Source organism: Dermacentor andersoni, chromosome 4 (genome assembly GCF_023375885.2).
Source record: "Dermacentor andersoni chromosome 4, qqDerAnde1_hic_scaffold, whole genome shotgun sequence".
Lineage (NCBI taxonomy): Eukaryota > Metazoa > Arthropoda > Arachnida > Ixodida > Ixodidae > Dermacentor > Dermacentor andersoni.
The window spans coordinates 16,205,017-16,232,926 of record NC_092817.1 but is presented as its reverse complement, the minus strand read 5'-3'; the positions used below and the strand labels follow the sequence as shown (position 1 = coordinate 16,232,926).

The following is a 27,910-nucleotide window of genomic DNA, read 5'->3' as shown; positions in this document are numbered from 1 at the left end:
ACAGGAAGAAACAAACCGGAAAGAGATGAGGGGAAAATAGAAGTGATACATGGACTCAAGCGCTGCACATGTGTTATTTCATCCTGTCTCTCGTCACTTTTGAGCGCTGCATTTCATATAGGACTGAAATCGGAGCTCGTCATGACGAAACGGATATAACGAAGTGGGTGAAATTCCCATTGAAATCCCCATAAATATTCATACAATCTTAATCAAATGTACACCCTTTGGGGGTGTATATCTGCCACACAGCGATAATCGTCATCTGCCTTGCTTGCGTTTCCTTTCTTGATGACGCCGCGCCCGCTACTTACCTGTGGCGAATGCTACGTCATGCTGATAACGCTCATGCCGTTCGTAACTGGGAAGTACTGGGCTCGCCGCGTCAAATAAAGGAAGTGCGGGCAAGACAGATGACGATTATTGTCGTGTGGCAAAAGAGTGTAATTTTGCTTAAGAGTGTAGTGCAGTACATGTTAGGGTGGATATAATGAAGCAGTAAATATAACGAAGTCATTCTGCCTCCCCGTCACCTTAATTTAACGAGCTTTTACAGTACGTCTTATTAAGCTGAGGAGAACGTTCTTGTCAAAAAATAAAGAAAGAAACGAAGAAAGAAAGTGCAGTAGGGCGCGGCACAACCTTTGAAAGTTGCGTGAGTCGTGTCATGAAGAAAGATTATTTTTTTTATTTTTACGCAATTGCGTCCCGGTAATGGAGGTTGACGCGCCAAATCAACATTTATTTTTCACAATAACACTGCAAACTCTGTTAGTATCCTGCTGTTAGCATCCAGCATCCTTGTTTGGATGGGTGTAATTTCCATTGAACAATAACAACAGTAATGGCGATGACGGCGACCGAAAGAGCTTGATCAGGAAGAAGGGCTACCTTCCGATAAGTCATGGTTCACCATGAGATAATGACTGAGAAAAACTAAAAAGGAAAAAAAAATGTTTTCATAGAATGGTTTAGTACCCTAACAGCCTGCGCGAACGTCGTTTCTCCCGTTCAGCGCCTGTCTGTCACTTCACCTCTAAACCTACCTCACTGATACGGGAGATTGCCCGAGTAGTCTTATTTTAGACTTTTGTAACGCTCTTCCTGAACGTATTTAACCTAAATGAACGCCTCCAAATGTTATCTTATTCATCTGACCTTGCTTCTACACGAAAGGCGTGCGATCTTGCACAGATGCGCTCAACGCGCTGCTGGATGTTATTATTTTTGAGGTTATCGATTTCATCTCACCGTCACGTCAAGAAACGCTGTTTTACTTTTCTTCTCCTCTTTGGTTTATTCGGGGCCGTTACTAAATACACGTGCGTGCATGCGACAGAAAAACGATCGATAATATAGCACGCGCGGGAACGCGAGCTCTAACTTGCATAGGAGAGAGAGAGAGAGAGAGAGAGAGAGAGAGAGGTTGCATAGGATTAACCAGGTAAACGCGCAGATGAAGTTCGAACATAACGAATCGGGGGGCCCTTGCGAGCATAGGCCCCCCTATGCTCGCAAGGGGGGCTATGCACTGTAGCGAAACTGCGTTGCCGCAGTTTCGCTACTTTTTGGGGGAGGGGGGAGGGGATTGTTCGGCTGGAGGATAATCCGGCAGCTTCGCGGAAAAACGATCTGCCTTTTTCCCGCGAAAATAAATTACTGGAAGCGCGACAGAACTCGGCGACCTCCTTGGGGACTCGAAACGTGATGAGACCATCAAAAGGGAAAAGTTCATCCTTAAACGCGGCGATATTGGGTGACTGCGCCAGCCGGAACGGCTATGCATGGAGAAAATGAGGGGCGTGCGAAAAGGGGAGTGGTACGTCACTGTGTTCCTGCAACTGGTACTAGGACGAGTGGGTTTAGCATAGTGTAGATCCACGTGTTCACATCGCCGATATGCTATCTAAGATGCTTCGTAGACTGCGAGGCGCGCAGAGGAGGTCAGTGAAGAGGCCGCGGCACGAAATAGTGCGGACTTTAGGTAGTGCTTAAGGATGAACTAACTTCGTTTGCAAACAAAGTGGGCGTGGCTCTGGAGAGCCGAGAAACATATTAGGTACCCGCTTCCTCATCATTATTCAACGCTTTCAGTGGTAATACTTGACAATTAGGCAGCAATTTTTTTTAACATGCGGTATTTTTTGGTAAAGCTTACGCCCAGCATTCTTGCAATGTTTATTGCTTCATTTTTGTGACTGCCACTGAAAGTGACGGCACCGCTGATGCATCTTCGTGACTTCGCGACACGCTGTTCAGTTTGCCTATGTCGCGCATGTGTGGTTGCCGAGTCACATGCGCAATGCAGTCTAATCGCAATGCATTGCAAGAACATTACGGCAGGTGCGGACGTAGTAGCCATTAGAAAGCGTCAAGAGGTAGGGAATGAATGAACTTATTCATTCATTTTGTTCGGAAAAGGGAGGTCTGAAGGTAGATGGTGGGGGAGGAGGGAGATACGAAGGAGAGGTAGACACCCACTTAATCGCACGAGCCAGGCCGCTAGCGACGCCGAATGGGGCTAACGTTTCTAGGTGATCGGGGTTTTAGATACCAGACAGTTTTAGTTTAGCCAGAGTCCTTCTATGGAAGGACTCTGGTTTAGCGTTTGCAGCCAAACGTAAGCGCGTTACGTACGTAAAGAAATAGCGTCGTCATCACTGCGCATGCTCTGAACGTTATCGGGATTTTGTTGTTTACGTACGCTATGATAACGTACGTTATTTGACGAGTTTGACGTTGGTAATGTTTACGGACGCAAAGAAATAGCGTTGTCGAACATGGCGGCACTCATGGCTCCTGCTTCAGCGTGAATTTTCGTGATGGCTACACTCTCACTCGCGTTCATCAGCATAACTATTGAAATGAGCTTTTACTTTGTCTAAGCTCACCTTAAACGTTAGTTATGAGCGCATATCGCGTCCAATTTCTGAGATCCTTCGGCGATTCTGGCCCCCGTAGGCCCAATGAGACGGGTCCGCATAGCAACAACATGATGGTTGCTGATGGATTGTTTTGGTTTGGATACGTTTGGCACGAGGCACCAGACGGCGCCCTGTTTTGTAACGTCTTTCTTACGTTCGCGTTCCCGTAGGATAAACTAAAAGTCTTGAAAAGACGCGCACCGTAACGTCCCACAAAGGCACTTAAGTTTAACGTACGTGAGGCGACAAGCGCTATTCTGAAACAGTCTAATGTCGTTCTGTAAGGCTTCAATATTGCGATGTAGAAAAATATTGTTGTCAGCTCGATAATGATTGAAAGTGGGACAGTGTAAAATGAAATGCTGTAAGTTGGCTTCGCATACGGAATTGCAAAATGTGCGTAATTGAGGGGCAGAGGTGTCAATGCCAATCCTTCCGGTCAGCCAACGTCTGCCAGTTGGGAATTATGTCAGGGACTGTGGCTGTGCTGGCAAATACTTTGTTTATGAATATTTCCTGGCATCGGCTGAGAGGGAGGACCTTAAAAATGTGAGAAGGAGTGACGTGTTTGAGTCCCTTCCTGTGAATGTACACGAGGAAGCGGCGTACTCGTGCCTTTTCGAAGTGAAAGTTCGGCGGTAATGCTGCATAAAGGCGGTCACCGAGATCGGGCGACCTGCGTAGGAGATGTTGGAGATGGTTAGGTTTGCGGATGCGGTGTCGGGATAGAGAGGTGGGTGGGTGCATTGGAGGCTTAAAATCCCTAGCTGCTTTGCATTAGTGCGCTATAGAGTCGGCTGGCGATACGGGCTTTTTCATAACCCATCAGTTTTGCGCCAGTGCTGCCTTCCAGTGCATTCGATAACTTTATACTCGCTTCTGACTGTCTTTGATTTATCTTTGACGCTTTCGATGTGTCAGATATCCGCCTTTTTATTTCCGACAACCTTCAGAGCGGCCTTCGTGCTCGCTCCATCTAGCACGTCTTCGATCCGCCGTGTTTTCCACTCACTGTTTCACCACTAGACTCTGTGATCATCATCATCATCTGCGCGCGGCTTGCGGTGCGCGCACAGCATGCCGATTCACAAATTTATAGACCTTCTTAGTGCGTGCAAGTATTCAACGTCCCGATTCTGGAGTTGCCTGTAAAACGCAGGAACTCGCAGAAGCGGGCTTCTCCGCATTAAGTGTATTGATGCAGTGAAACCACACTTAACGAGCGCTCTCCTTGCTTTGCTTTTCTTCCTTTTGTCTTTCTTCTTTTCTGTTAAGCTATGCACGCATGTAGGAACATCTTTTGGTGGTTGTTTAAATGAGCCAGTTGTAGGCGCCTGTAGTATTTTACTGCTCCTGTTGCCTCTGCCCTCTGCCCGGCTGCGCAGGCAACTATTCTATGAGCTTTCTGTTGTTAGCGCAAACACCTGTCAATTTCTGTATTCGTGTCTCCAAAATTACTTTGAACATAAACGTGTCACCTTCTCTTACAGCTCGCAAAACGTGACAATCGAAGCTGCAGCCCTTTTAGTTGTCTGCCCGTCCGCCTTCTATATAATCCAGCGGGGAGGCGCTCGTGATTGGCTGTTGTCCTGGCCTTCCTTGACATTGTCACATCGATACCGTGATTTTGACACTGCGAACATTGACAGCGTGATTTGATGTAGTCATTCTGTAATGGTGACAGTTACTCCTTTTCGCATAGCAGAAATAACTATATATATATATATATATATATATATATATATATATATATATATATATATATATATATATATATATATATATATATATATATAATTTGTGCCTGCCATTTATCCAACAGCCACCTGGCCATGGCGTCTGCATCGCGCAGCTTCCAAATTGGGTCGCTCGTTAGCTGTTCCTCTCCTCCGCCTCATCTCCGCTTCTCTGCTCAACATTTGGCTCGCGGTTGTCGTCGAGCTCGAACAATGGAGCACTTTAGCCGTTTACCTTGGTGTACAGTCATCGTTTTGTTTCTTTTTTCTTTTCTTTTCTTTTTCCGCTGTCATTAGGCCGTGGCATAGCGATTTGACTTGAATGTTTTTAGAAGTGTAGCCAGGGTGTCTACCAACCGGGAAAACCAGGAATTCTCAGGGATATTGAACAATCTGAAAATACTCAAGGAAAACTCGGGGAATTTGTGCTTCTGCCAAAAACAATTAGCTGTAATTTTAACGAAAGCCGGGGTAATGCTGGCTCGTGTAACAGAAAAGAATCGTAACGAATCGTCTTTGACGCCGTGTCGACGGCTGGAGGAGCTGCCATTTTAAGTCAACGACCGACTTTCCGGACGCCCGATAATTCGGACGGCTTCGCGGCACCACCACGTACCGTATAGAGTCAATATATGAGAACGTGTGAAATTTCGGACGCAAGAACTGTTCGCTGTCAGATTTTTCGGACATTTTGCCGTGACCACAGGCCCTAAACGGTATTAATCAAAGCCACCACCGCCGCCATCTTGATTACCTCGCCGCCACGAACCAGCGCTCTCGCACGCAGACCCTCTGCCAGCCGTAGCCACCACCGCGGCAACGCTAGGCCTAGCAGCGTCGAGATTCGCTATTAAGCTTCTTGCCTTTCGATGCCGTATTTTTAATTGAAAGGATTCGCCGTTGTCAGCAATGGCACCGATTCCGCCTTTATTTCTCGCGATTGGCTTCGAAGCTCGGAATGCACAACGCGTTGCACAATGCCGGTTTTCGAAAGTTAGCTTCGCCTCAATGCAGAAATGTTACGCCATGAAGCATACGCGAAAGTATTGCGGTGAAGCATATCAAATGTGGGAAGGGGCAATTGTCATGGGGCACAGTATGTATTCCTTAATTGTACACGCGTGCACCCGCCATCTCCTGTCACAGTACGAGCACTGATATGCCTAATGACTGTACTGGCAGTCTTTCAGAGCTTTTTCGGATGTGTCGGTGGCGATTTGAGCCCTTAAAGTTAGTAAAAGACATGCTTTCATTTTTTAGTCGTCCTCCCCTTTTCCAAATGCCCGATTTTTCGAACGTTCTCGCGGCCCATAGGGAGTCCGAAAACTCGGACGTTGGCTGTACAGCTGACGACGAGGATGCTTGAAATGGTCCGTGCGGCAAATGCGCCGATAACAGAAAGACGACGATAAGAGAAAGGACCTACGCATTGAGGAATAGACAAGAAAGGAAGCGTGCCGCTGCTTCTTTGAAGGAGCTTGAGCTCAAAAAACAAAGTGTCAGATAACGCCTAAAGGCAGGTGTCCCCTATCGAAACCAAAATAAACTCTTTACATCAGTGAAACGCAACACTGAAGCGTTGTGCGGGGCCTGAGAGTATGTCAGAACAGTAGAGGCTGACTTATCAGCTGTTGAGAGAGAATCTCACTTGTGACAAAGTTCGGGCTTCATACGAATGAGCTTATTATCATGTGATAGAAATAGCTCATATTCGAAAATATTTGCTTCAGTATGCATGCCCTTCTTATTGGCATTTCAGAATGTTCAACTCGATTTGCAATGGGTTTTACCATACTCTTTTCGAAGATAATTTATTCGCTGTGCATTTTACTAATCCCTCCCTTCTGCTTTCTTTTTGAATAAAATAAATACTACTCCTTATTGTTTAAACTGGATTAAGTCGCTTTATTATTTTTTAGCATCATTACTAGAGAGGGCAGTCCAGCAAGCCCGTGAGGCGGCGTTGAGGCAGGGCCTTGACGTTCCCCCGTGGGAGACCTGAGCCCGGGTCGCGTTAAACCTTGCTCGACGTACAAGAAACTTGTATCCATCCATCCATTACTAGACAGTGATAGCATCTGGCGACATGGTGTCAGCCCGTCTTGACATAAAACAAAGCTCTGTTTCACTCAGGGAATTTTGCAGAGGCATTCAGGGAAAACCTGGAAAACTCAGGGAATTTGGAAATGTCAACTTGGTAGACACCCTGGTAACAGGACAGCACCTACGGAACCGGGAGAGTACCAAAACACTGTATTGTTGAGCCGACTTACTTTTTCTTTCCTTTTTTTTTTTGAAATTCACAGCTCTAGTTTCTTGTATGCGCTGAAGGCGAGCACGTGTCATCACCTTTTTGCCATTTTATGTTTCACATTGCCAGAATGTTGTAAGAGCGCTGTGAACGAACAGAAGATAAACCGAGGGGCCCGATTTTGGTTTGTCACAACCGGAGGGTTTCTCACTATAGTACCTAGAGGGAAATCTGGCGTTGCTGCACTGTTTGATGCATAGGAATGCCGGTATGTGGTGACTTCGAGTTGGCGTCGTTCTCGCAGAGTCAGGATACCTTGAAGACGCGCCTGGCTAGCACTGTTCCGTCTGCCATAATGACTCATTTCCTACTAAAACAGCATGTAAAGAGCAGTTTTAGCTTTATTATTACACAAAAAAACACGTTTTGCTTAAGTATGAGGACTTGTAATTGGAGGTACAGTTACATGGCACGTAAAAAGTATCAGCGGGCCGCTAAAGTTTGAGGTGAGGACAGGCGACAAGATTCGCGCTCGCTTCGGAACACTTTGTCGTCTGTTTATGCATTTATTCGCTTAATTATGCAATGTATGGCCGTAAACTTGATTGAAAAATGTTAGATGGGTGAATGAAAACCTTTTATGAAAATGTTATTTTAAGAACGCATTATCTGTGTAGCCATATCCACGTTTTAGACGAAACCTGCTACAACAACAGCCAACACAAGTTTCGCACACCCATATACCGTCATTCTCATGACGGCACAATGCTCGTTAGAAAGCTCCCGTAAACGGTGGCGCCAGATTACCCTCCAGGTACATAGTCAGGAACCATATGGTTACAACCACATGAAGCCAACAGATAATGGGGAAATGAAAGTACAGGGGAAGTTATTTTTTTATTTTAGTAGGAATGTAGAAAGCATAAGGTAAAGGGAAACTGAATGTCTACGAAAAAAAACAACTTGCCATCAGAGGTAGCCGAACCCCCATCCTCCGCACCGTGCCCTCTACTGCCATCGTTTGTGCCATAAACTGTGACGCATACGCGTCTCTGTCGCTGCAGAGCGATGTTGGCGGTGTTCCACGCGGCGGCGCGTAATCGTGCTTGGGTTCTGCAATCGCTCGTTTCGCTCTCTTGGCCGCTTGTCATTCAGGCTTCTGTCGTTAGGCGGCAACCACATGTGACGCATTTTCAGGCGTATTTTCTGCACGGACGCGTCGGTTTTGCGTTACGCACGAATGACGCGTATGAGCTGCCAAAACGTGTTTCATGTGGTTGCCGGCTAAAGTGATTAACCGTGACGTGCTGAGGCGCAAAATACACGCAGAGACGCCGGGGCAGCACCACGCCGCAAATTATGTGCTTGAAATATGTCCCGTGTATAGTCGCCGTTTTTGAATGACTACCATGGGCTAATAGCAGCCATTTGGGCTCTGAAGAATGCATGAGACAAAATAATTATTTTATGTTTGCATTTGTATAGCGGCTTAATTTTATACGCTGCTGTTTTGGTCTGTAGTAGCTTTGGAAAAGTGTTAGGTGCATGTTTATTAAATAAATGAAGATAAAATATTGAGCATTGCACTTGAAGTCGTCAAAGATGTCAAGAATTCCGAACAAACATACTTTTATGTGAGATTACAGGTCAAGCGTTGCGTGCAGGGGAGTGCAACTTTTTTTGTGTCGTGTGATCCGATAAGGAGTCTGTCTTATTCTTCTTGCGCTTTGGTCGTTTATGCGTTGTGGACAACAGCACAGTGGAACTTTGTGTATGCACATATTCGAGTCCGTTCTTCATGACACAGTCCCTAATGACAGACACGAGAAACTATAAACTTTAAAGATTCGGCGAGAAAACAAAAAGGAAGAAAGGAGCGGACGTTTGAGACGAGAGAAACAGGACGGGTCTGTCCTGGTTTGTACGCGAATCTCTTGCGCCACGGGCTTGATTCGACGCGTCGTGACGTTCTCGCCTTTCTTTCTGCGCAGTCTCATGTGTCCGCTCTTTGCGCCGAATCCTTCAAGATGAACTCATGTAAACTAGGCCAAGAATATAAGACCTACGCAAGGATGAACTAAAATGATGCCCACACTTCCTTATCTCTCTTTTCATCTTTTTCCTTTCTTTTTTCATGCTGCATTGTATGACGGAGCCTTCAAGCGGCTTTGACCAGACCCTACCAGCCGTTCCAAATTTCTTTGAAAGTTACTTAGAGGACGCGGCGTGCGACCGAATGAGGAGAGAGTGAGAGAAACATTTTCGTTGAACTCAAATTCCGGGTCTTCGAAGCCTTACACGACAAAGCACGACGACGCCTTCGACGAAGTTTGACCTCTGTTTTTCAAGGTCGTAGTACAGAACCCCGTTCGAGTCCTCGCTGCGATTTGCAGCGACATGGCTGTGCACGTCCAGCTTGACTAGCCCTCAACAAGGCCTCTTGCCGAAAGTGAGGAGGGCTTGTCAGTGTTTTAGTAGCGTTTGCGTTTTCGCTACGTGCCTAAAAGTATATGTACCTTACGTAGGCTAGCATCACGCGAAAATCCCGTGCCACGGGTTTGATCGAGCATGTCGTGACGTTGTCGCCTTTCTTTCTGTGCAGGACACACGAACTCATGTCGTTGGGGAGCTCTACGACACGGAGAAGTCTTACGTGGAGAGCCTCCAGATTCTGGTCAATGTAAGTATCGTCACATTCCCATAAGAATGTCAGCCTGCCTGACGTGACATCTGCACATAATGCGCGACGCGTGGTTGATGATGTCAGTTCCTTCATCGTCAGATCAACGTGTATGCTATGAGTGATTCAAAGACGGTTTGTGCATGATCGCAGAAAGGTACATGGCCTGCCTTCTCGGGCCTTCTTTGAGTTGGTGGAATCGCCCTAGTGATCGGCTGTCTACTTGGTCGCGGGTATGGCGGGCCGTGTCACCTTCATCATCAGCAGCTGTTCCTTTCTTACAACGGTTGTCTCTTCTCCTTCATTAGAAGATGGCGTTATCTGTTGCATGGATAAGTAGAGAGAGAGAGATAGCAAAGAGAGGAAAAGCAGGGAGGTCAACCAGATGAGCGTCCGGTTTGCTACCCTACACTGTGGAAGGAAAAAGGGGAACAGAAAGAGGAAAACGGGATAGAGGGAACGCTGTGTGTGCACGCAACAAAGCGCCTGGAAATCAGTCAGGTTCAAGCAAGTGCTCTGCCGGTACGTTAGGCTGCCGTCATTCTGCTGTCTGAAGCTAATCTTGGTGCTTCCCAATAGCTGGTGATGCACGTTGAAGTCACCAGTGAAGACCAAGGAGCCGGTGGGCGTCAGCAGTACGTTGCAGTGCGTGGCAGTATATTGTTAAGCTAAACCCCAGCCTTTTTGACTTCAGTGCGAATAGAATGATGCCGGTGAGCCATGATGCTTACTCAAGAGTTGCAAGTATTGAATTGAGAGCATCCAGCACTTGCATTGCCCTTTGCGTTGACGGACTGTGCAGGTTATTCAAGAGCATTCGAAAAGTATTCATCAGAAACTGGAGCATCATAACCACTTGCCGGTCTTCTTCGGGCAATTTGTCAGGAACCCGCGCTGTGCACTCTACAGCCGTGCGCAGCTGTATCACTTGACGTGGCTCCGTCTCTGGCTGCGGCTTCGGTTGGGACTTCCGCCGTTGTTCTGGCTTTGGCTATTGCTTTAGTAGTGCGGACCAAGTTGTATTGTTCTCCGCCATGACCTTGTCAGATTTAGATTGAATCACGCCAGGCCTAGGGGGCAGGTGAGGAGGTGTTGTCGAATGAGGCGTACTATTCGCAGAGGCATCAGCGTTCTTCGAAGTCGGACGGCGTCGAGAACGTCGCTTTCTAACGGCCGCAACAGCTTCCCGACGAGACGAATGGTCTCTCGCCATCTGCTTCAAGGTCGCCTTTTCCTTCTTCATTTTGTGGCAGTCCTTCGAGGAAGCATCATAGGACCCAATGCAATTGGTGCATTTGAGAACCGTGGCTGCACAAGAGTTTGCAGCGTGAGGCTCGTTGCAGCGTGAGCAAACTCTAGTGTTCTCGCACATGGCGCTCACGTGTCCCAGCCGCATACAATTGCGGCATTACAGTGACCTTGGGATGAATGGTCGCACAGGGTGTCTAAAGTGGCCCACCTTAACGTGCGAAGGGGTAGTCTCGCCCTTGAAAATAATTTTCACACAGCAGGATGTGCCAGGCGATTCGAAGTCGAAGTCGGAATGCCAAAGTCGCCATTCCCGGCAGAGGCACGGGGACGTCAACTTGCATCCGCGCCACGAAGCGAAGCCGCCCACGATGCCGCCCGAGCTCTCACACACCAGGCGCATCATCCTTCTCCTAAATCTTCCGATCCTGACCAGCCCTCTGTTCTGTATCGCGGTCACGCGCTTAGAGAAACCCTCACGTTTAGAGAAACCCTCCTCCATTCCCCGGCACACAAAACGCTGTATAAATCTCAATCCACCACTTGGCGACTACTTCAGACGCGAACTTTCCCGAACCCCGTGCTATACAACCGCATTTACCCTGGTGCATACTCCCCACTCTGCAAAGCGTGCGAGGCCCGCGCTGACCTCGATCACATTATGTGGCAATGTCCCAAAGCCTTACCCACCAACAACACCTACCGCACTAACACTACACACATCATAACTACGGCCGAGCAGTGGGAGACTTTACTGCTTAGCTTGGACCCAAAGGAGCAACTCTGGGCCGTCCGGATGGCCGAAGACGCCGCCAGAAAGCAGGGACTGGCCGCCGTGTGAGGAAGGGGAGACTGGGAGTTAGTCTCCCAACCCCCGCCACCCCTGGACCCCATCAGGGACATAATAACGTTTTATATCTCTCCAAAGATGTACGCAGAAATAAGGAGAAAACAGCAGAGAAATAGCGTCCTGGCTCGCAAACGCTTCGTCGTATGGATAAGTGTAATAAATACAGAGACAGGCTGCTGGATGTGTTGCAGAAGAATAGGTTTTATAAGAAAAGATGAACTACACATAAGCAATGGGCAACCATTATTGAGGACGAGAGGTTAACATAAACTAATCAACCATTCACGTAACTTTGTTTACGGTCGTTTGAGTAGCCCGTCGTAGCGCTGGCGCGGAGTTGCCGCGCATGTACAGGGACGCCTCCAAGACTTGTGAGAATACATAAGGTCGGAATGCAAAAAACGCTCGCTTAACTATATAGGTTTATGTGCAAGTTTAAGAACCACAGGCAGTCACACGTCGGCCAATCAATCGATCACTCAGTGTATTCTTGAATCCGCTTACCAGTCGACCAATCAATCCCTTTGGCGACGCGCATGACTCTGGCGTTCTCCGTGCCGATATATCCGATTTAGGGCAGTCGTTAATCATCGCGACTTGTTTGCCGAGTGCATCAGTAGGATGAGTGCGCGACTGTTCCGCGATCTTCGCAGAAGTACATGCGTCCGCTGAAGAGCCCGGACACTGCGGGTACGGTGGACAGCAGCCTGGTGGACGAGATCTTCTACATGATCCCCGAGATCCTGAGCCACCACGAAGCATTCCTCGAGGTGCTCCGCCAGAGGCTCTCCTGCTGGGACACCCGCCAGAAAGTGGGCGACGTCTTTGTCGAAGCGGTAAGCTATGGGTGCTCCTTCTCTTCCCAACATGCAAAGAAGATCGCGCACCGTACATGACCAGATTTATTGCAAGTTATATATATGAAAGCACCCCCCCCCCTCTCCTCTTCCTTTCTTCCATCCGTTACCATGTCAGCCGGAGTAGCATCCCAAGCCTCTCGCTGGGCTAACCTCTTCAGATACCATTAAACTTTTCCTCTCTACATTATGCAGCAACTCGGTACACGGCTATATATGTACATGGCTACTAGCGGGGGAGGAGGAGCGCATGACTGTAGTATATGGAGTAGCTCTGTACATGGCTATCTTTGAGCGCCCTCTTACAAGCACCCGTTTTGGATGTGCGGTTTCGTACCGCAGATAAGTTGCAATCGCTTTGGCAGGCGAGAATGCAATTGCGACGCTGCCATGACGTTGCGTGCCGGACTTGACACGTTTTTCTGTGCGTGAAGATTTCTACATCGCGTCCTCTTTCGTTACTTGACAGATATAACTTCGAATCCTTATTGCAGATAATCTGTCACCCGCGCGGGTATGCGCCCCTTATACTCATTCTCAGTGGCATAACTCGGCTTCCCGGCACCCGGTGCGGCTGCTCAGCATATCGCCCTCCCCCTCTCTTGCAGCTCCCTCCTATTTCTGAACGCCCACTTTAATGCGAAAGCATTACATGACCCACGAGGCAGAAAGAGTGGTTTTTGTCCGCAACGATGTATAAAAAAAAATCATCACCAGTGACGTCATCCGCGTCTTGTATAACGTTAGTACTAATATGGAATTAAAGTTTAAACAAGTTAGAGTAAGATGACTTAAGCTAGAGTAAATTGACCGAAGGTGAATTTAAGTTGATTAAGGTTGGCACAAATTAGAGCAACGTGAAGTAAAGTGGATTAAGGTTGGTACAAATTAGAGCGAAGTAGACTATGTCGGATTAAAGGGACACTAAAGGCAAATACTAAGTCGACGTGCCCTCCCCCTCTCTTGCAGCTCCCTCCTATTTCTGAACGCCCACTTTAATGCGAAAACATTACATGACCCACGAGGCAGAAAGAGTGGTTTTTGTCCGCAACGATGTATAAAAAAAAATCATCACCAGTGACGTCATCCGCGTCTTGTATAACATTAGTACTAATATGGAATTAAAGTTTAAACAAGTTAGAGTAAGATGACTTAAGCTAGAGTAAATTGACCGAAGGTGAATTTAAGTTGATTAAGGTGATTTAAGTTGTTTAAATAAAATTCCAGAAACCTTGCGACGCTTGTTTCGTGCCAAGAAAAGACATAGTTTACGAGAAAATTCTATCTGAAAGGTCCGAATACCTTTTTCGACATTCAAATCTTCCGCCATTCAACCCTGGGAGTGGGACGTTGCATAGGCTATCAACACCCTTTGCTGCCGTCGGTGATTAAACCAGCGCTCGACAGACGGAGGTACTGAGCCAAGACAGAGCGGTGGATTCGTCGTTGCAGTTGCTTTTTGGTCAAGTGGCGTAGGCCATTCGAGCATCCTGCGACATCACATAGAAGTTGAATTCTCTGCTACTTGCAGTTCGTGCGAGTTTCGCGGGCCAGCAAAACCAGCGCAGCACTGCGCGATAACGAAACTACTGAAACGCGGAAGCGTGGGCGGCGCGGAGTCGAGCGAAAACGAAACGTTTCGACCGCCCCCGTCGTTGTCACGGCTAACTTCAATTAGTTCTTTTTTCTAAAAAGGAAATAGAGCTGAACAAGTAGCATTTTATTTCGTCTTATAATGCAATGCAAGGATGTTTTCTGCAACGATTGGTTCACTACTAGTGACAGAATTTGACTGAGGAGTGCTTTGGTCATCGGGCAAGTGCTTGAATGTCCCAGGGGAGTCTCTAATCATGTCCTGCATTTACCTCAATTTCTCGATTATTAAGGCTCTGTTCGCGATAATATTAACGCCTTATAGATTCTGGAGCACTAGTCTGTCACTTTAGCTTGACTTAATATTCGCATTTAGTGTCCCTCTAAGGTTGGCACAAATTAGAACAAGGCGATTAAGGTTGGTACAAATTAGAGCAAGGTGGATTAAGGTAGAGCTGTGAAAGACACGTGACAATGTATGACGTCACGTATCGTAGACATAAACAACTAACTAGAGAAGTCATTATGCTTTCGCATTTAAATCACGTAAGAATACTTAAGTGACTGTAAGTTTTTGCACAGCGAATGTGAAACAAATATTTAAAAGGGCAACACTCCTATATTTGCCTGTAATTCAGCATTTATTTCTGTGAAGATTTAAAAAAAGAAGTCATTGAGGTGCCAGTTTGACATCTCACATTCTGTAAGCGTTCTAGAAAGGTTTACCGCATTCCGCTGCGAGCTTCAGAGAAAACAACCGCCGCTCAGCTACTCAGCGGCTGTTACAGGATTCTACTGCAGTTACTACTAAATTCCTTTATGTTTATGCATCTTTCTGCAAATTATTGGCTCTGTGACGCTCGCTTATTCAGATTTTTGCATAGTGGCTGGATGGTATTGTGCCATTCTTCTTAGTCTCGACCAGCTAATCCGGAAAAGTCTCCTTCGTTCTTTTTTTTTTCTGCCCGTCTCCATCGCCCACTTTTCATATCACGCACTTTTCATTTGCTAAGTGCAGAAAGCGCGTTTTATTGTAGCTTTGTCGCTTAACTGCACGCAGTGGAACAGCTGTATAGCCGCTTGCTAAGATTCCCTCCAGCGCGTGCTGTACAAGATTTAGACACTCACTTCTGCGTCATAATTTATAACCGGCCAAACGGTCGTTTATATGCACTCAAACGAAAAGGGGTGTACAGTACGTAGAGTCGAAAGCATAATGGACGACGTCGCGAAGTTTTTGGTCCTTGAGAATACCGCGAGGACGCACTTTTATACGATCGCCATATTGCAAAAAAAAAAAAGAAAGAAAGAAAGGCAGGAGGGAAGAAAGATAGGCAAGCAGCGAATAGCGTTTTTACGGCGCACGCGAGCGCACCATCGCGGCAGCGTTGCACAATTGGTTGGCTTCACTGCCCGGCGCCGGCGTGGTGCCGGTCAGCCGGCTCTCCCGGCGCCACTTTAACTCTCATCCGGCGAAACCTCGCTTCTTTAGCGGCAACAACTTTTGTGACATGTATGCGGAATGAGTAGTGTAATATCGTATTATCGTTTTTGTTCGATGTATTGTGAACATTTAGTCCGTTTACGACCGCGCCTGCAAAATGCCCAACGTGTCATAGACATGTGTCACTGTAAAGCTGGAAGCAAAAGAGCAGCAGGTCTACTTTGGCGATGCGCCATAAAGCGATGTCGGTAGTTGTACTGCTGCCTCGCAACTAATTTTTGTGGGTTCTGCGTCGCTTTATCGAAACTAACTTCAGTGCTGTATTAGGTTGACCTAAAAAATGTTTTGCTGTTAATTTAATTTATTTCTTTTTGAAGGTACTTATTGTGTTGTCACTGCTTCATTTTTTGCTTCTCAAGTTAAAAGAATAATAATAATAATAATAATAAAAAACATCTTCACATAGGAAGAAGACATGGACCTTGAAAATGTTGTGATGTCTGACAGTTTGTGTTCTCACTTTCCTTCTCTTGCAGTTCACTAAACAGCCTGTGATAGACACGTACACTGCATTTATCAACAACTGGAAGTCAGCAAAGGAGGCCATCAAGATGGCAACTCAGGCAAAGCCTGCCTTTGCCAAGTTTCTTGAGGTTGGTCGGTCACACATTATTGAATTGTAGCTGATTGGCAATCATCACTCGAGATGTTTTTGAAAGATGTAAAGCTGCCTTTTCATATTTTTGATGCCATTGGTACATGTTCTACTGCTCCGCAGAACACATCGAGGGAGCACAAAGGAAAATTAGCCCTGGATGCCCTTCTTATCATGCCAGTGCAGAGGATACCTCGTTATGAACTTCTAATAAAGGTGACCATTCTCTTGCTTTGCTAAATGTAGGTGTCTGTAAGGATAGCACATTATTGCATTATCATGGGTGACAAATACAAATACATTCTGACAGTGCAGCCAGATATTTGGTATTCAATACAGTCTGAAACCAATTCGACAAAAAAGTTTTACTGTAGAGTATTGTGCTGCACAAATATTTTGTTTTAGTACGGTCATTAGTAATGGATGACGAAATCCTTACATTAAGAGTCTGTCACATTTAATATAGCAGCACCTGCTAATTGAATCAAATGTTGGTCATATCAGACTGCTACTGACATTTATATTCACATGGCATGGCTTGAGGTGTACGCTATGTCCAACTTGTGTTTACATGTGGAACGTTAGCAGCTGTGTAGGTGCATTGACATAGTAACTAGCTCTGGCATTCCAGAAAGCATGTGATGGCTATCTGATGTTGCTTGTTTCGTACATGGTATGATGGGAAAGTGTAGAGAGTAATATCAACATACATTTTCTTGGTTCAATCTATGTACATAATGCATTTAGAATGTTCATATAAAATATGCAGACTATTTTGAAATTCTTCGCAGTGAGACCTCTAGGCGTCACCATTCAAGGTTTATTTGTACTCCTGCTGTTCATACTGACTGTTTTAAGTATAGCTTCTTTCCAAGAACTATCAGCAAATGGAATTCTCTTTCTGAAGATGCCATCTCATCGTCATTGACTGAGTCATTCATAAAACACATCACTGACATCCTGATTTGTAACTGCTAATGGAATATTTTTGCCTATATGGGGCTTGGTGCATTTGTTCATTAGTAATTTGTTTATATGTTATTTGGTGCTGTTAAATTGTCCCTTGACCTTTTAGATATTAATGCAAGAGATATCTGTAATGATTGTTTTCCATAATGTTAACTGTTATAAATTTCTATTTGTTCCACTACTGTAAATAACCTTGTGCAAAAGCTGGCAGTATCTGTAAATAAATAAAATAAATAATGACGACAACAAGGGATAAGTTCTTTCCATCATGTGCATGTGCATATTAGTATAGGTGACATGTAGAGACACATCTCTTTCTAGCATGAGGTCAAGATTTGTGCAGGATTCGAAAGATAGCTGTGTACAAAGGTGCCCGAGGCACTCACAGTGTGCTCAGCATTGATTTTTGTTGCCGAATTGATGCTTTATTATTGAGGATATGCTTATTACTTACAATGCAGACTCACCATGTGCTGACCACATGCACTAGTTGGAGTTCAGTGAAGGTGGTTTTGCTTAAGTAGAAAGTGTACAAGATTGCCAGTGGACCTCTCTCTCTTTGCAAGTGCTTTCAAACCCAGAAATTTTGACGAAATTGTAGTGCTGAAATGTAAACAAGAGGTTGAGCAGTTGAGGATGATATCTAACAGAAGTATTAATGTGTGTTCATCTTGCAATGCTCTAAGTACTTTTAAAAACCACAAAAGGACATACCAGACTAGAACAACAGAGCATAATTAATGTGAGTTTCTTGTTTGGTGTGTCCTGTCATGGTTGTTGGTTGTACTTGGAGCATTACAGGATGAACAAACGCCAACCAGTCCAATTTCTCACTGTATTACTGTGTGTGTAACCAGAAAATGTTCATTCCAATTTGGAAAGCAAGCACTGAGTCACTGTGACAAGTTTTCCCTGTTGTGTTACCTCTACAGGAGCTGATAAAGCACACACAGCACGACCACCCTGACCACCAGCTGCTGGTACTGGCACAGAAAGAAGTGCATGAACTGGCTCTCAAGATCAACCGCATGGAGCGAGAGGCATTTCAGCATGAACAGATGCAGCAGAGGGTCCGTGATATTGAGCAGCTCATCGAGGGTGTCATTGATGTGAGTTCCTTCATGTTTGTCAGAAATGCTGGTTGTTTCACTGCACTGTAGTAGTAATGCATCAAAAGCCGTGTAAGACAGCAGTTAGGCTTTACTGCAAAAATGAGTGAGCTAATAACAATCACCTTTCATTATGTGATTGTTATCATTAGAGCCAATTTCCCGGCTGTATAGCTTGAATGCTATATTCCACAACCTCTCCAGTGCTGCTGAAGTTCTTTGAGGTTTGAGGCTAACTGTTTGAAAGGTGGTTCCAGATCAAGGTTACCAGACTGTTTTATCAAGACAACACTTTTGAGTTGCACAATCAGCCTGATGAATACATACCTCCTTTTCAATCTGTAAATATATAAATACAATACAGTCGAGCTCACTTATAACAATATTCAAGTGCCATGAAAATTCCATTGTTACAACCGATAGTTCGTATAACCAGCGTGCATGAAAAAAAGCAAAATAGGGGGATGGCAGAGCTGTTTTGAGAAAACTGTAATGGCGAGGCCACTGCCCCTACCCACCACCTTCCTCCATCTGGCTGCTGATTCTGTTTACTTATTTAACTGTTTAACTCTGCTTCCTGCATCCTCTGATCGTGTGTAACAAGCTGCGGCTGTCAGCATTCAAGAATGGCGCTGCTGTAACTGCATATAATGCTGCATAATGGCAGTGCTATAATGGCATATATAGTGCTTATCCTTGTCGCTTATTTTTGTGTTCCATGTCTACTTTCGCGCTGGTTATACCATCACTGCTATTACAACTGCAAAGAGATGTCATGGGCGGCAAGTGACATGCAATCTCCACCGAGGCATCGCTGTGGTGGCGCCAAAAGGGGCCTTTTAAAAAATGCGAGAGGGTTGCCGTGGCAACCTCTCAGCTTGAGAAATCTAGAAGAAATGCTGGGGCGAGATTGCCACAAGCATCTCACCATGTGCTTCTCACTGGATTGCATGAGAAAACCTCACCTCCATGAGCCTTGCTTGCTTTACACGAAGATTGCCGACATCCTTCTCCAGGCATCCAGGTGCTCCACATAGTGCAGTGGAAGTTCCGTCATGAAAACGAAGGCCCGGCGGGATTGTCCTTGCAGGAGGCCCTGCAGATGATTCAATATGTTGAGGCAGCCTACCCTACCGCGTCATTGCTGTCGTGGTCGCCATCACTGTTGTCGTCGCTATACTATGCAAGCATGTTCACGACGATCGCCTCATCAGATAGGAGTTCTGACATTTCTATTGCAGTGTTTGCATGCAGAAACTCTTCGAGTCCTGAAGAATCTTTGTCGACTGCGGACCATAGTTCAAGCATCAATTCGTCAGTGGGTGCTTCACACACTTCGTATAAGTCACTGCTGCTTCGGACAAAGCACTCTTTCCTAAAAGGGTGCTTAGGAACCATAGAAGTGCTTACTTCGGACCACACACCAAAGATAAATTAAACAGCAATCAGTAGATTAATCTTCAAGTCTGGTTGCTGCCTGCTTGTCTTCGTGGCCATGACCATGAGCAAGACTAAATTGTTTAGGACTTGGCGACGTACATGACTTTAAAATTGGCAATCATGCCGGTGTCCATGGACTGCAAGCCTGACGCCGTCATGCTCGGCGGCAGCAAAGAAAAACTTCCATGCTTGAGAGCTTAGGCATGGAGTGCTTATCTAAGATGAGTGCCACCTTTCTCTTAGATCACTCGTTATGTTGATTGACCTTCAAAAGCCACTCGCGAAATAGTTCTTGCATCGTCCATGCGTTGTGGCTGCCACAGTAGTGTACTGGTATCCTGGCAGCACTGTGGGGGCAGCGGGAATTTTCTTATTTCCTAATGACAAATGCGGTGCACTTGTTGCTTCCTTCCATGTTGGTGCACAAAAACAGTGAGGTGCAGCTTGCTGTTTTTTCCGCCCTTACACGTGTCTCCTTTGAGTGCAGGCATCTTGGATGGCAACATCTAGAAGAAAAGTCCTGTTTCATCGCTGTTATATATGTGAGTGTTAATGTAGTTGTCGAGGAAGCGGGGCAATGTTTCCACCACCTACTTCTGCTTCACCTCCACGTCGAGCAAAGCTCCCTTGCCGGTGACGGCTTTATGAACAATGCCGTGCCTCTCTTTGAAGCTCTGTAGCCAGTCGCCACCTTGCTAGAAGTCCACATAGTTGATGAGTAGCGCAAGCAGCTTCGCCTTTGTGGCCTAAAGTGGTTCGGTGATGGGCAAGTCGATGGCATGGACACCGAGAAACAACTTGTAGAGGGCCTCTTCCACTTCCTTATAGGCACTTTGTCGAACGCGTTTGCACTTGTTGTCTACCGAGCAGTTTTCTTGGTCAAACTTCTCTGTCGAGCGGATGATAGTTGACAGCGTCGGTTGTGATAGTCCGTACTTCTTCACCAAGTCATGCACTTCTTTACTGCCTTTTTAGTTCTTCACGATACTGCACTTTGTTTCCAAATCTATAGCAGTGCATTTTCACTGGCAGTGTTGTGCATTGCTGATGATCAGTGGCCAGATCAGCCATCTTCCATTTAAGCGACGACTCAAACGAGGTGAAGAAAGCATGTGGCCAGGAATGTCTTTGACGCAACCAACAAAGACGATCACGAGTGACTTAATTCGTTGGCTGAACTGCGCAGAATATTTTTTACAGCGAAACTGTATACCTCTACCCCCAGATGCATTTGTCATGTCCGTGGGCAAAAACTTAGCCTAGCATAGTGGGACGCACGCCCCGCTGGGTTCCATGTAGCACCACCAGATGGCGCTCACCTCCACCTCCGCGCATCCACGGCAGCACGGGCCGTATAGGGAAAAAAAAAGAAAGAACCAGAAAGCTCGGCTTCGTGCGTAGTGTTCGCTGCAAGCACTTTCCGGTAAAGATTACGGTTGCATAAGCTGCAGTTGCCAGGAAGCAGCAACTGTAACATATACAAAGCAGGAAATGACATAATTGCACTTTCCTATGTAAAAGAAGGACCAGATTAGCAACTGATTTTATTTGTGTTCTGATGATTTTATTTGTGCCCTGCTATGGAGAGGCTATGCATAGTTAGGACTCCCAAAGAGCAGCATGAACACGATGAGCGGCAATGGGGATAGCAACATCAATATGCACAATGGCGTCATGCTAAGGCTAGGTGGGACGCAGCAGTTCCTGCCCAAAGCAAGCGACACACAGTTAGGACACCTGAAGAGCAACATGAATATGATGAGCGACAAAAGGAACAGCAACATCAATAGGTACACTTCAGTGGCGTAGCCAGAAATTTTATTCAGGGGGGGGGGGGGGGGGGGGCTCAAGTTGCAGCTCGGCCTCCTCCTTAAGAGGAAGCTTTAGCTCGGGTCATCATCATCATCATCAGCCTGGTTACGCCCACTGCAGGGCAAAGGCCTCTCCCATACTTCTCCAACAACCCCGGTCATGTACTAATTGCGGCCATGCCGTCCCTGCAAACTTCTTAATCTCATCCGCCCACCTAACTTTCTGCCGCCCCCTGCTACGCTTCCCTTCCCTTGGGATCCAGTCCGTAACCCTTAATGACCATCGGTTATCTTCCCTCCTCATTACATGTCCTGCCCATGCCCATTTCTTTTTCTTGATTTCAACTAAGATGTCATTAACTCGCGTTTGTTCCCTCACCCAATCTGCTCTTTTCTTATCCCTTAACGTTACACCTATCATTCTTCTTTCCATAGCTCGTTGCGTCGTCCTCAATTTGAGTAGAACCCTTTTCGTAAGCCTCCATGTTTCTGCCCCGTAGGTGAGTACTGGTAAGACACAGCTATTATACACTTTTCTCTTGAGGGATAATGGCAACCTGCTGTTCATGATCTGAGAATGCCTGCCAAACGCACCCCAGCCCATTCTTATTCTTCTGATTATTTCCGTCTCATGATCCGGATCCGCCGTCACTACCTGCCCTAAGTAGATGTATTCCCTTACGACTTCCAGTGCCTCGCTGCCTATTGTAAATTGCTGTTCTCTTCCGAGACTGTTAAACATTACTTTAGTTTTCTGCAGATTAATTTTTAGACCCACTCTTCTGCTTTGCCTCTCCAGGTCAGTGAGGATGCATTGCAATTGGTCCCCTGAGTTACTAAGCAAGGCAATATCATCAGCGAATCGCAAGTTACTAAGGTATTCTCCATTAATTTTTATCCCCAATTCTTCCCAATCCAGGTCTCTGAATACCTCCTGTAAACACGCTGTGAATAGCATTGGAGAGATCGTATCTCCCTGCCTGACGCCTTTCTTTATTGGGATTTTGTTGCTTTCTTTATGGAGGACTACGGTGGCTGTGGAGCCGCTATAGATATTTTTCAGTATTTTTACATACGGCTCGTCTACACCCTGATTCCTTAATGCCTCCATGACTGCTGAGGTTTCGACAGAATCAAACGCTTTCTCATAATCAATGAAAGCTATATATAAGGGTTGGTTATATTCCGCACATTTCTCTATCACCTGATTGATAGTGTGAATATGATCTATTGTTGAGTAGCCTTTACGGAATCCTGCCTGGTCCTTTGCTTGACAGAAGTCTAAGGTGTTCCTGATTCTATTTGCGATTACCTTAGTAAATATTTTGTAGGCAACGGACAGTAAGCTGATCGGTCTATAATTTTTCAAGTCTTTGGCGTCCCCTTTCTTATGGATTAGGATTATGTTAGCGTTCTTCCAAGATTCCGGTACGCTCGAGGTCTTGAGGCATTGCGTATAGAGGCTGGCCAGTTTTTCTAGAACAATCTGCCCACCATCCTTCAACAAATCTGCTGTTACCTGATCCTCCCCAGCTGCCTTCCCCCTTTGCATTTCTCCCAAGGCTTTCTTTACTTCTTCCGGCGTTACCTTTGGGACTTCGAATTCCTCTAGACTATTTTCTCTTCCATTATCGTCGTGGGTGCCACTGGTACTGTATAAATCTCTATAGAACTCCTCAGCCACTTGAACTATCTCATCCATATTAGTAATGATATTGCCGGCTTTGTCTCTTAACGCATACATCTGATTCTTGCCAATTCCTAGTTTCTTCTTCACTGTTTTTGGGCTTCCGCCGTTCCTCAGAGCATGTTCAATTCTATCCATATTAAACTTCCTTATGTCAGCTGTCTTACGCTTGTTGATTAACTTCGAAAGTTCTGCCAGTTCTATTCTAGCTGTAGGGTTAGAGGCTTTCATACATTAGCGTTTCTTGATCAGATCTTTCGTCGCCTGCGATAGTTTACTGGTATCCTGCCTAATCGAGTTACCACCGACTTCCATTGCACACTTCTTAATGATGCCCACAAGATTGTCGTTCATTGCTTCAACACTAAGGTCCTCTTCCTGAGTTAAAGCCGAATACCTGTTCTGTAGCTTGATCTGGAATTCCTCTATTTTCCCTCTTACCGCTAACTCATTGATCGGCTTCTTATGTGCCAGTTTCTTCCGTTCCCTCCTCAGGTCTAGGCTAATTCGAGTTCTTACCATCCTGTGGTCACTGCAGCGCACCTTGCCGAGCACGTCAACATCTTGTATGATGCCAGGGTTAGCGCAGAGTATGAGGTCTATTTCATTTCTAGTCTCGCCGTTCGGGCTCCTCCACGTCCACTTTCGGCTATCCCGCTTGCGGAAGAAAGTATTCATTATTCTCATATTATTCTGTTCCGCAAACTCGACTAATAACTCCCCCCTGCTATTCCTAGTGCCTATGCCATATTCCCCCACTGCCTTGTCTCCAGCCTGCTTCTTGCCTACCTTGGCATTAAAGTCGCCCATTAGTATAGTGTATTTGGTTTTCACTCTACCCATCGCCGATTCCACGTCTTCATAGAAGCATTCGGCTTCCTGGTCATCATGACTGGATGTAGGGGCGTAGACCTGTACAATCTTCATTTTGTACCTCTTATTAAGTTTAACAACAAGACCTGCCACCCTCTCGTTAATGCTATAGAGTTCCTGTATGTTACCAGCTATATTCTTATTAATCAGGAATCCGACTCCTAGTTCTCTTCTTTCCTCTAGGCCGCGGTAGCACAGGACGTGCCCGCTTTTTAGCACTGTATATGCTTCTTTTGGCCTCCTAACTTCACTGAGCCCTATTATATCCCATTTACTGCCCTCTAATTCCTCCAATAGCACTGCTAGACTCGCCTCACTAGATAACGTTCTAGCGTTAAACGTTGCCAGGTTCATATTCCAATGGCGGCCTGTCCGGAGCCAGTGATTCTTAGCACCCTCTGCAGCGTCGCAGGTCTGACCGCCGCCGTGGTCAGTAGCTTCGCAGCTGCTGGGGACTGAGGGCCGGGGTTTGATTGTTGTGTTCATATAGGAGGTTGTGGCCAAGTACTGCACCAGGGTGGCCAATCCTGCTCTGGTGAGGGAGTGCGTTACCGGTTCTGGTCACCGGGATCAGGCCACACTCCAGGCCTGTTTGTGCAATTTTATCAACACGCGGATTTTTTTTTTTTTTTTTTTTTTAATCCGGTGGAAAATTGCCGGCACCGGGATTCGAACCACGGACCTCTTGCACGCGAGGCGGGTGTTCTACCTCTACGCCACCGCTGCTCCTATTTAAATATATGTAGAAGGGGAATTCGTTTTTCTCTGCAACCATTGCACCAAATTTGACGAGGTTTGTTGCATTTAAAAGGAAAAGTTTAATTCTAGTGACTGTTGGTTTCGAATATTTCATTTAGATAGTCGATTCTTTGTTAAAAATTGGCCAAAATCGCTAATTTTCAGTAAACAAAACTATCAAGTTTAAAACTCTGTGACTCAACAATGAAAAATGATATCACAATTCTGTGAATTGCCTCTGATAGTACATCTACAGCGGACAAAATAGATATGTTACACATGAATCTCAAAAAATTTAGTATTCTGGAAATACGGCTTTTGCAGAACCCTTGTACACAACGTGCGAATTCGCGTAAGTAACGAATTGACATAGCAAACTTGTCTGCTTTGAATGTTATAATAAATGCCGTTTACAGAACCGCAACATCTGTTTTCGTTGCCTAGCTATTAGTTTGCAAACGTCGTGCTTCTATTTTTTCAAAATATTTTAAACAAAATTCAGGCCCTAAATCGAAGTTCCATTTCCAACAGATACTAAGATTTAACTTTCTCTCTCAAATGCTACAAATTTCAATAAAAGCGATTTGCAGGATTATCTCAGAAAAGCGTTTCTGCGTTTTACATGTATACGAATAGGCCGCGTCGACTTGGGCCCAAGCTAAAGCTTCCTCTTAAACAATTTGTCGAGGGATCAAACACATGAATAATAACTGCATTGCCATTGCCAACAATGCTGCAAACGAATTCTCGAACGCTACGCACCGTCAAAACAAGTAATATATGTATTTTTTAATAAAAGAATATACTCGTATGTGCCAAAAATTGTGCCCAAAATAACTGATATCAATGCTTCCATATTTTTTGTCTATTTAATAAGTAAAGAAAATATCACACGAATGTTAGAACTATATCAATTTGAAACCAGGAAAGCAGTGCATGCCGCTGATATGAAAAATGAAAAGGCAATGAAATGAACAAGTTGAGGACAAAGATGTTAATGCAACTTTGTCATTCAAGAACCGTGTTTACATTCTTGTATATATGCAATGGCCAGTGAAAAATCTCAATGACGCTGTCTTTTGTTCCAATGTATTACGCAGGAGCAGCTGTCCCCTGTCGTGTATCATAATTGCACCGAAGCTATAGTCGCGACAGAGAGCACGTATAGAAGGCAGGAGTTCTGCAAGATATACGAGGGCAAGTCAAATGGATGTGAGCCACTGCAAATATATGACAAACGGGGTACTTTATTTAAAAGTAGTCTTCATGAGAATTTAGACATTTGTCCCATTGACTAACGAGTTGCGTGATTCCCGTGTTATAAAACTCCTTAGGTTGCTGCTTAAGAAAGTCTGTAACTGACTCTTTCATGTCATCGTCCGGCACAAATCTGGTTCCCTTTAGCTGTTTCTTTCGGTTGCCCCAAAATGTGGAAGTCGCAAGGTGACAGGTCTGAGCTGTATGGCGGATGTTGCAGCGTTTCCCACTTGAACTTTGCCAGTTTTGTATTAAACACAATAGCGATGTGGGGACGGACATTGTCATGGAACAGGATGACCACATTCGTCAATTTTCCTCATTGTTCTTGATTGCGACATGCTGCCGTTCCGGCGTTTCACAATATTGGAAACAATTGATAGCCTCTCAAGATTTAGCAAATTCTGTCAGTAATGGCCCCTGATGATAGAAAAAAAAAGCCAACAACACCTTCCGGTGGAAATGACGGCCTTTGCATTCTTTGGGCGTGGTAAATTCGAATGTTTCCACTGTAAGCTTTGCCGTCGTGTTTCAGGCTCGTCGTAGTGGCACCCTGATTCGTCCCCGATCACAATTGCAAACAAGAAGTCGTCATCCTGATTGTGATACCGGATCAGATGAGTCAAGGCAGCGTGAAACTTCTCCATCTTCTCGCGGTGGATCAAAATCTTGGGGATCCATTGCACACACAAGAGCCGATAACTGAGGTGCTTATGGCATGAACCGAACCGTGACTGATGCTCAGACGCTCTGCCTCGATGCTTATCCTCTGTTCTTGTCTCATCAGCTCATCAATCTTTGAAATCGTGTGGGGGGTGATTGCATGATGGTTTTGACCCGGTCTTGGAATGTCTTTGCAACTTTCCCGTCCTTCTTTGAACCGTTTGCTCCAACGCTTCACAGAGGCCAATGAAATGCAATGTTCAACGTACACGGCAGCCACACGGTGATTAATTTCTTTTTAGGAAACACCTTCAGCTGTCAAAAACTTCGCGACACCCAGCTGTTCAACTTTTGAAGCGTCCATTATGTCACGCAACCATATTCAACCCAGTGTATGAGAGCATTAAAGAACATTCATCCTCACACCTGCGTGTCACTTTTGTAAATGAGACATGCCACTCTCCTATGCGCATGCCTCGCAAATAATGAACCGAACCATTATTGCGAGGTTAGGGTAGGCTCACTTTCATTTGACTCGCTCTCGTACATTAGAAATGCAAAGATACAGTGGGATATACAATGCAAAAATACAGCTTGATAAAGGACAAAAAGTGTCACTGGAAACAACGTTCACTGCATGTGTACACAAAACCTCGCAACAAGTTATTTAAATCTACCTATAAGTCTCCCATGAGTCTATGTATGTAAGAAAAAGTAACTGTATATAATGCGTCAAACAAGGCAAATAAACATGTTGCGCAATCATAGATTCACAGAATCGTAGATTCCGCCCCCATTCCATCCCCCCCCCCCCCCCCCCCCAATGTATCGCGCGCGACGGAAGGCGGCGCGCTTGCTCCCCGCTTTTCTCCTTTGCGCACACAAGACTGAGTCACCATCGTCGGCTCACCCATTCCACCTCCCCCTCTATGCTTTCACTCGCACATGCGGCATGCAGCGCGCGGTCACAATGTTATCACCCTTGGACTTTATACGAAACATGAGGGTGACAGCAACGGCAGGAATGCGCCAGGAGTGTCCATGTAATTGCTATCGCAATAATATAATAAACGTATCCGGCAACTCAAGCGTCCCGTCGCCCATTACTTTCCGCAAAAGAAGAAG

General features: G+C 45.6%; 1 protein-coding gene across 1 annotated transcript in view; it reads left to right on the top strand.

The window, feature by feature from the left end:
* The window catches only part of LOC126535780 (rho guanine nucleotide exchange factor 17-like), a 241,754-nt gene that overhangs the window by 165,930 nt on the left and 47,914 nt on the right, over positions 1–27,910 (top strand). The window contains exons 4-8 of the mRNA XM_050182574.3: positions 9,514–9,591; positions 12,343–12,525; positions 16,120–16,236; positions 16,362–16,454; positions 18,140–18,316. Coding sequence (XP_050038531.2) covers positions 9,514–9,591; positions 12,343–12,525; positions 16,120–16,236; positions 16,362–16,454; positions 18,140–18,316 — 648 coding nt within the window. The remainder of the gene's footprint in view (positions 1–9,513; positions 9,592–12,342; positions 12,526–16,119; positions 16,237–16,361; positions 16,455–18,139; positions 18,317–27,910) is intronic.